A 9058-nucleotide genomic window follows, 5' to 3' on the forward strand; every position below is an offset into this window, starting at 1 on the left:
GTTCTTAGTCCGGTGTTTGGCTTATAGTCAGCAGTTGGCAAATGTTAGCTGGAAAATGCCTTAAGTCCCTTCCTCCCCAGCCATCTTGGCAGCTCCTCTTAGTTGGGGGCCTTCCCTCGTCTAAGGCAGGAAGATGGTGGCCACAGAGAAGACAAAAAGGTCGCTGGAGTCGATCGGCTGTAGGCGGCAGCCAGCCTGAGGAAATGGGAACAGTGCTGTGCCGTGTCGGCCTCAGCTGGTGTCATCACTACAGGGTGTGCACACGGGTCTCATCCATCCAGGTCATGCCGGTACCATTAGCAGCGTATCAGAACAGACCGGTGAGAAGTCATTCATGCAGAGGGCTTGGTTTAAAAATAGAGCGGAAGGAAGGGGAAGGGAAAATGCTTATAAGTCAAGCTTCCATATACACTTAATTTCCTTTGAATCACATCTAACATTACAATATCAGTTATATACCTCTTGACTTTCATGTCTCATAAAATTATTAGCATACTATGAAATTATTAGATTATAAAATTATTAAATATTTGATTATAGAACATTTTAGAGAAGCCTTGTCCAAACTCACGGTTTAGCAGATATTTTTGGAGCTCCTGCTGAGTGCTAGGCACTGTGCAAGGTGCTGGGGGTGCAGTCATTGAAAGGCAGGGCCTCTGCCCTCAAGGGAACTTCCAGCAAAATGCAGAAGACCAGGCAGTAGGCGAGTAATCATTAATATTTTCAGTATATTTATCATATGCTTTTAGCAAACTTTTCACCCAAAATTTGTATCCTTTGCCCCTACCAGTACATTTTATATTGTGCAACTATTCATAATACAATAATTTGTTAATTTGAATATATTTAAAGAACATTCAAGTAGTAAACATTTACAAGTAGTAAACGAGTTATTACTTGTGTCATGTTATTGGCATTATGATCTTCCCTTCAGGAAAAAGAGCAGATCACTATAAGCCAGTTGTCCCTGGTAGATCTTGCTGGAAGTGAAAGAACTAACCGGACAAAAGCAGAGGGGAACAGATTACGTGAGGCTGGTGAGTAAAGCTTAGTACTTATCTATTGCTACACCTTTTAAAAGCTTGCAGTGCTAGTTTATCGTCTGCTTACTGAGAAGGTTGAAGCATAATTGTCTTCAACTTCATAATTTACAGGCTAAGTTTAGTGGTTAGTGCTATTCCTTTAGTTATGCTGGCTTGGTATCTATTATCTATATCTTTATTTCTTCAAGAGCAGGGAAAAGTAAAATAAGTAAAAATTATATTCATATTGAAAGGATTTACTCTTATCTATTGCTGGTATTGTCAGCACTGAGTCCTTAAAAATGAAGTTATTTAAGTTACTCCAGCATTCATAGCTTCTGGAGGTAGGAAAAAAATCTTTGAACACAAAACCCGATTGAAAGATCTGTGATTTGTTTTTTTATTTAATCTTTCATATTGTGTAGCTGTTCAAGGTATGTTTTATGTTACTAATGTTTATGGAGAACCTACTGTGTGCCAGGAATTAGCTCAGATATAAAGGACGGTCCCTACCCTAGAGAGCCCAGCCTAGTCCAAGAGGCGGGCAGATAATGGGACTGCTTCAGTGCATGACGGAAGTGAGCACTAGGAAACTATGGGAGTACAGAGTAGAACTGCCTCGTCCAACAGGAGGAGGGTGAGGAGGGGACATTAGAGGAAGAATTCATGGAGTTGACACTTAAATGGAGTAGTGAGCTCCAGGAAGAAGGGTGGGGATAAAGGCATCATCCCTGGCAGCCACCATGAACAGACCAGTCCTGAGAGAACGTGGCAGGGTCAAGGCAGCTGAAGTGGAAGGTGTGGGTGGTAACTGTGATGAAGAGGCAGGGGAGCAAGCAAGGTCATGAAGGCCCTTGTCTATCATTAAAGTATCTGAATTTTATCTTGAGGGAATAATGATGGCTACCAATTATTAAGGGACTATTGTGTTTCATAGTTTATACTATACATGGCCTTGATTTCTCTTTTTCATCGATTTTTTTTTTAGAGGGAGAAACACATCAATTAGTTGTTCCACTTATTTATGCATTTATTGGTTGATCTTGTACCTGCCCTGACAAGGAATTAAACCTACAACCTTAGTGTTATCAGGACGACACTTTAACCAATTAAGCTATCTGACCAGGGCATGGGCTTGATTTCTTGATTCTGACTTTTCAGAATTGTATCTTACCCATTTTTCAGATGAGGAAATGGATAAGAAGTCATTTTCCCAAGGTTGAACTCTTAAAACTTGTGTCTCTCTACCATTATACAGCCTCCCTGTAAAGTCATAAAGTCAATGAAGGATTGGTCTTTTGGAAAGATCTTTTTCCAAGTATAGAGAATTAATTTACCAGGGGCAAGTCTAGGGATGAAAAGCAGTTAGAAGCCTTTTACTAGTATGAATGGGAGGCAAAAATCAGGCAAAACTGAGAGCTAGTTAGGAAGTAGGTCCACCTGAGTGTGGAGAGTAAGGAAGAGGAGGAAGAGACTGACCGAGGAGAAGCAGTGTGAGGTGCAGGTGTGGGCAGTCACTGGATTTTGTATTGGGGATGCTCGGATTTTTCCAATGGCAGTGCCTTGTAATTGAATGCCAAGGTACATGGATTTGGAAGGCGAGAGATTTGACTTGATCGAGGTTTATAAGTTAAGTTTTGCCGAAAGAAATGATAGAGGCAGTGGGGGAGGTAAGATTGTTCAGGAAGAACAGATAGGAACAAACTGAGAGCAGAGCCTTGAACAAGTCTTTGTGATTCATTTAGAATACCTGGGAAGGAGTGAGACGGCACTTACAGGATTATGACATGACTAAAAAGTACACAGACACATGTTATATATGTGTATACAGTAGCCTCCCCACCTTATCTGTTGTTTGTTTTCCATGGTTTCAGTTACCTGCAGTCAACTATAGTCTGAAAATATTAAATGGAAAATTCTAGCTTTGCACCACTCTGAGTGGCATGAAATCTTGCACCGTCCCACCTGTGACCTGTCCACGTTGTATATGCCGTCTACCCATTATCAATCAGTGGCCACCTCAGTTAAAAGACTGACTGTCCTGGTATCATGGTGCTTTATTCAAGAAGCCCTTACTTTACTTAACAATGCTACATTCACATAATTTTTATTACAGTATGTTTTATTAGTTATTAGTTATTATTAACTTCTTACTGTGCATAACTTATAAATTAAGCTTTACCATAGACATGTATGTGCAGGACAAAAATACGTGTGTGTGCAGGGTTTGGTACTGTCCATGGTATCAGACATCCCCTGGGGACCTTGGAACATACCCCTCCTGGATGAGGGGGGACTATGGTACGAGAAGATAGGGAATCTGGAATTCACATCACAAGAGGAAGGATTCACCTTGATGGGAAAAGTGGTGTGGTTGGATTGGGAAGGAAGTAGAAACCTGAGGGTTCTGATTGTTAGGGCGGGGAAACAGAAAGGATGAGGACAGGTGTGACAAGGTAGGAATGAGACCTAGAAGAAGATTGTGGTTGGGGCATGTGACAGCCTCGAGGTCCCAGAGATGGTGCAGTTCTGGGTGAGGTGGTCCAGGCTTTGGCCATGTGTGCAGCTGCACTGGTAAGGAAACAGGTTTGCTGGAACAGAGGTCAGGGCCTGTGACAGCACGTTAGTTAGAGTGACCCTTCTCGTGAATGCGGAAATGACCCGGGAGATGGCAAGTAGGAGGAACATCTGAAGTCAGCAGCAAGGAATTAGGAAAATGTTGCTGGCTACCCTCTATTCACCATCCTTGTATAATGTCAGGCTTTAGAAAAATACTTGTTTTTGTTTTTGTTTTAAGAAAAGCAACTTTTACTCAGAAAGACCCCAGGGGGGAAGTAAAGGTGAGGTTGCAGGGCCTTGTGCCATGGTGCAGGGAGAAGCCTGTGGACCATTCCCAGAATGTATTTGAGTGTATGACACAAAATACATAGGATTATAAAGGAAACCAATTAGATTGAGATATATTTTTAAAGTATTCTTATAACATTTGACATACAGTAATTTATGTGCTGCTTTACTAATGCCTTAGAAACCCACCCACAGACCTAATAACTACATACTTTCAAAGTAGCAATGAACATGTCTTGAGGTTAGTGATAAAATGCTATAGTGCTATAAAAACAAAGATGCAATTTATTTCCCATCCAAGTATGCAGACATGCTGGAGAGAACCCATGGACATGGACACCTGGCCCCTAGGGAGAGTGTTCAGTGGATCGTTCTGTGAGAGGTCTGAGGGGCTAGAGAACTCCACGAACAAAGATGGGTTCCTGAGAGCACAGTGGAAGAAGAAAGGACGTCAGGAATTGGGGTCAGGGAAGATCAATCATCAGTCGTGGAATATTATGGGGTACAGGGATGAGCCATGTGTTTTAAGAGGTGGTCAGGGATGAAAGCATGGTAGAGTTAGTCAACCCCAATCAAAGTTCCAAAATGAACACATTCTTATGTACTTTGGGGGGGTCTATGTAGGTGAGATCCCCTGCGTTATTGGATGCTTGATTAATCTGTTGGACTTGCCTTACTTCAGAAATCCAAATGAGAGTGGTGCCAAGTAACAAGTATGCCACCTAAGAAATACTTGTTCCTTTAGATGGAGAGGGGACCAGCATCAGCTGGATCCTCAGATATTGCCTGCTAGAAACAGGAGCCTCGCTGGGTGCAGGAGGGATGTCAGTGTTGATGGAGCCAACTTGTGTCCTGAAATGATCATGCTTCAGAGAGAATATTTTATATGAGGATATTAAACATCTACATCTAATACACTCTTTCACAGAATTTAAGATTTGGAAGAACCTTAATGGGTTATGAAGTGTAATGTTGCATTTAGTGGAGAATCCTTTTAACAGAATCCCTGAAGGATGGTATTTAACGTCTCCTGACACCATGCTATTAAAGTACTTCAGAAATACTGCCAGGCCCTGCACGGACAGCTCTTTAACCTGAGGCACTAAAATCTGTTATTTCCCTCTAATAGTTGGCTGCAGCAGGGATTTTACAGACAAACAGACCACACTCTACCTACTTGTGTTTTCAAATGTCTTCTATGTATATTTTTCTGTCAGGTAACATTAACCAGTCACTAATGACACTGAGAACATGTATGGAAGTCCTGAGAGAGAACCAAATGTATGGAACTAACAAGGTAAGAAACAGTCTCCCATTTGTGTCATTTTATTTGTCTGCTTTTTTTTTTGCCTTAGGTAGTTATTCGGATTTCACTGTTTTTCTAGATGGTTCCATATCGAGATTCAAAATTAACCCATCTGTTCAAGAACTACTTTGATGGGGAAGGAAAAGTACGCATGATCGTGTGTGTTAATCCAAAGGCGGAAGATTATGAAGAAAGCTTGGTAATTTTAATGTATTTAGTCTGTACAGTCTCCAAGTTTCTGCAGAGAACACAACTACATTGGTATGAAGAATGACATTTTGAATACTTTAAAAATTGGTGCAGCACCATCTGTTACAGAAATTAGCCATTTAATATTGTTTCATTTAGTAATTTTTGAGGAATTGGATATATTTATTTGTAAAAACACACACACAGAACAACTCCATTTGTTTTGTATCTTAGCAAGTCATGAGATTTGCAGAAGTGACCCAAGAAGTTGAAGTAGCAAGACCAGCAGACAAGGCAATATGTGGGTTAACACCTGGACGGCGATACAGGAACCACGCTCGGGCAGGCCCAGTCGGAGATGGTATGGTTTGGGACTGGATCGTTTGCCCATTGAGTAGTCTGTGTCTCTCTGTTCAATCTGTTTCACATAGGAGAACTGTTTACGTACCTTGCCCTGGAGAACCAAGTGCGGAAAGAAATCTGAACCAATGTATAAATGATATTTCTTTTGTTATATATGATAACTCATTTTTTTAACTTTTTCCTTTTTTTTTTCACAGCTAATTTTTAAAAACATTTTATTTATTTTTAGAGAGGGTAAGGGAGGGAAAAAGCGAGGGAGAAAAACATCCATTTGCTGCCTCATACATGCCCTGACCAGGGACCAAACCCGCAACCCAGGCATGTGCTCTCACAGGGAATGGAGCAGGTGTCCTTACGCTTTGTGGAACGATGCCCGACCTACTGAGCCACATTAGCCAGGGCACAGCTAATTTTTAAAGAAGATTAATCATGACAGCCCATGAAAGCACATGGTTAATTGGACTGGGGCTCTAATCACAGTGTTAAACTTGTTTAACTGAGCTCTTTCTCTCCTAAGTAACTTTTTATAATTTTTTATAATTCAATACAGAACTGCTAGTTACAGACGTGGTTTTACAGAGTTTTCCACCTTTGCCATCCTGCGAAATTTTGGACATCAATGATGAGCAGACTCTCCCTAGGCTTATTGAAGCATTAGAGAAACGCCACCAGCTACGACAAATGATGATTGATGAGTTTAACAAACAATGTAAGGACATTTTAACTCCAGGAATTTGCAACAAAGCTGAGTTCTGTGGTGGGATGGACCCTTAAGGAAGGGTTATTTTGTCTCTGCTCTTTGTAAGTGCTCGAGGCATTGTCTCATGAGTCTGACAGGAACTTTTCCACAGCTTTTTTCTTAAATTAACAGTGATGCACACAGAGGAATCATAGCTACTTTGTTGTTCCTACTAGTTAATTATTTGCAAGGCACTTCACATATATTATATCTTAATAACTACTTTTCAGCAAGTTATTCAATCCTCTATTTCTTAGTTTCCCTGTCTGCAAAATGGGTAGTAACACATTACTCTTCCTACCTCCAAGAGTAATGTTTTGAGATAATGTACGTACAAGAATCAGGTAGAAGAGGGAACGGCCTGGTACATAGTTGGTTCTCAGTGATTGTATCTGCTATGTTGAGCATCATCATCAATTCATTTTAATCTTCACAAGAAAAGGTGTGAAATAAGTGGTATTTAAATTCCCGTTTTGAAATGAGGAAATGTGCTTGGAAAAATAACTTGCCCAAGTCACGTATCTACACAGTGGTACACTAGGGATTCAGCTTGGATCTAAGTGTTCCTGAAATGACTCTACTGTTATGTTTGTTTTTGCATTTGTTCTCAAGCAAATGATTTACCCTAAGTGCTGGGAAGAGAATGCCATAGTGCAAAATGAAAGACTATAGTATTGGCCAATGAAAGTTTATCACATTGACTCTTTTGGAATTGGGGTAAACAAAAACCTGCGTGCTTTTGTTTCAGCTGTTGCTTTTAAAGCTATGTTGCAAGAATTTGACAGTGGTGCTTTAAATAAAGAAAATTACATTCAAGGAAAACTAAATGAAAAAGAAAAGGTGATCTCAGGACAGAAATTGGAAATAGAGCGACTGGAGAAAAAAAACAAGACTTTAGAATATAAGGTTGGTTTTGGCATTACTGTACTGGCCATTCCCTACTGTCCTCTGACTTAGCCCTTGTGCTGTCCTGGCCTGTAAACACCACATACTGAGAGTGATCACTTAGTTATTTACTAATCTTCATCCCACCCCCAAAAAGGGGGAAATGTGAGTGAAAAGGGATATTGTACTCTTTAGTTTGATAACTTAGATATTAACAGTTGAAGGGAATGTTTTCTGGTCCAAACAAGTGAACTTTCTAGAGGTTAGCTTTGGTTATAGCTTGGTTTTTTTAACTTATTATCAGATAACATGTGTTTATTCCCTTGTTTGGGAAGAATGCTTATTCTAGAGAGAAACTAGTTTCAACCAATACAGTGTTCTCTATTTCCAAAATAATCTTAAAAATAAAATTTTAGGCCTGAATTTTAGGGGAAACTAATTTTTATGTTAAATTATTTGTAACAGTCTTTCAGTGAAGAACTTGTTTAAAAGTTCTCATTTCTAGGAATGAAGGTAAAAATTCAGATGAAATTTTAGAGGAAATGTTTTCTCCATGACCTTTTTTCTAAGATTTTATTTTTAGAGAGGGAAGGGGAGGGGAGGGAGAAACATCCATTGGTTACATCTTGCATGCACCCCAACTGAGGACCTGGCCCACAACCCAGGCATGTGCGTTGACTGGGAATCAAACCAGCGACCTTTTGGTTTGCAGGCCAGTGCTCAATCCACTGAGCCACACCAGCCAGGGTTCTCCGTGATGTTTTTTCCACAACTATATCTGCATAAAGAGGTTATTTTACAGCTACATGAAATATTTACATACCAAATATTGAACATAATGGTCTGCCTTCCAGATTGAAATATTAGAGAAAACAACTACTATCTTCGAAGAAGATAAGCGTAGTCTGCAACATGAACTTGAAGCCCAGAATCAGAAACTTCAGCGACAGTTTTCTGACAAACGCAGACTAGAGGCCAGGTTGCAAGACATGGTGACAGAAACAACAATGAAGTGGGAGAAAGAATGCGTGAGTGTCATTCCTGTAGTGCTTATGGCAAAGACAGGTGACTTATTTCAAACTGTACTGTTTTGAATGATTGTACCTGGGGTCTGGTTGTGGTGACAGTAGTTGCCAGTTCAGTTTATTCCTTTCTCTGCCCTTGGAATTCATTAGCAGAATGAAGTATATATCTCAGGAAGAAGTGGAGAACTGTCATTTTTTAGGAAATAGTGTTTCAGTAATCTGGTGTACTTGTTTGGTGTAATTGAATTAGAATGTATATTGCCATTGACAATCTCTAGGAGCGTCGAGTGGCAGCTAAACAACTGGAGATGCAAAATAAACTCTGGGTCAAAGATGAAAAATTAAAACAACTGAAAGCTATTGTTACTGAACCCAAAACGGAAAAGCCAGAGAGACCCTCTCGGGAGCGGGACCGAGAGAAAGCTACTCAGAGATCTGTTTCTCCATCGCCAGTGCCTGTAAGTTGTGTGTAGTTGTGCAGTAATTTAGACCTTCATAAAATCTGCTCAGATTAGGTTATTATTTCTATGACAATAAATTTTTTTGTTTTCTTACCATACTATATACATTTCTCAAACTTCTATTTAATTTTTTAATTTAGGTTAAATACAAATTTAGTATAAAAATGTAGTCATTTGGTACAAATAATTATAATGTTTATCTTCATGTGTTAAATTGTAGA

The 9058-nt window shown here is 39.9% G+C and overlaps 1 protein-coding gene across 7 annotated transcripts in view; it reads left to right on the forward strand.

Annotated features, from left to right (window-relative positions):
• KIF23 (kinesin family member 23) overlaps positions 1 to 9058 on the forward strand; it is a 28824-nt gene that overhangs the window by 12447 nt on the left and 7319 nt on the right. For all 7 annotated transcript variants that reach the window (XM_037054241.1, XM_037054245.1, XM_037054247.1 and 4 more), the window contains 8 exons: positions 935 to 1037; positions 5087 to 5166; positions 5255 to 5374; positions 5599 to 5725; positions 6278 to 6436; positions 7215 to 7372; positions 8206 to 8379; positions 8655 to 8834. In XM_037054241.1, the coding sequence (XP_036910136.1) occupies positions 935 to 1037; positions 5087 to 5166; positions 5255 to 5374; positions 5599 to 5725; positions 6278 to 6436; positions 7215 to 7372; positions 8206 to 8379; positions 8655 to 8834 (1101 nt within the window). The remainder of the gene's footprint in view (positions 1 to 934; positions 1038 to 5086; positions 5167 to 5254; positions 5375 to 5598; positions 5726 to 6277; positions 6437 to 7214; positions 7373 to 8205; positions 8380 to 8654; positions 8835 to 9058) is intronic.

This window comes from Sturnira hondurensis, unplaced genomic scaffold (genome assembly GCF_014824575.4).
Source record: "Sturnira hondurensis isolate 20B ecotype Veracruz unplaced genomic scaffold, ASM1482457v3 Scaffold0008196, whole genome shotgun sequence".
NCBI lineage: Eukaryota > Metazoa > Chordata > Mammalia > Chiroptera > Phyllostomidae > Sturnira > Sturnira hondurensis.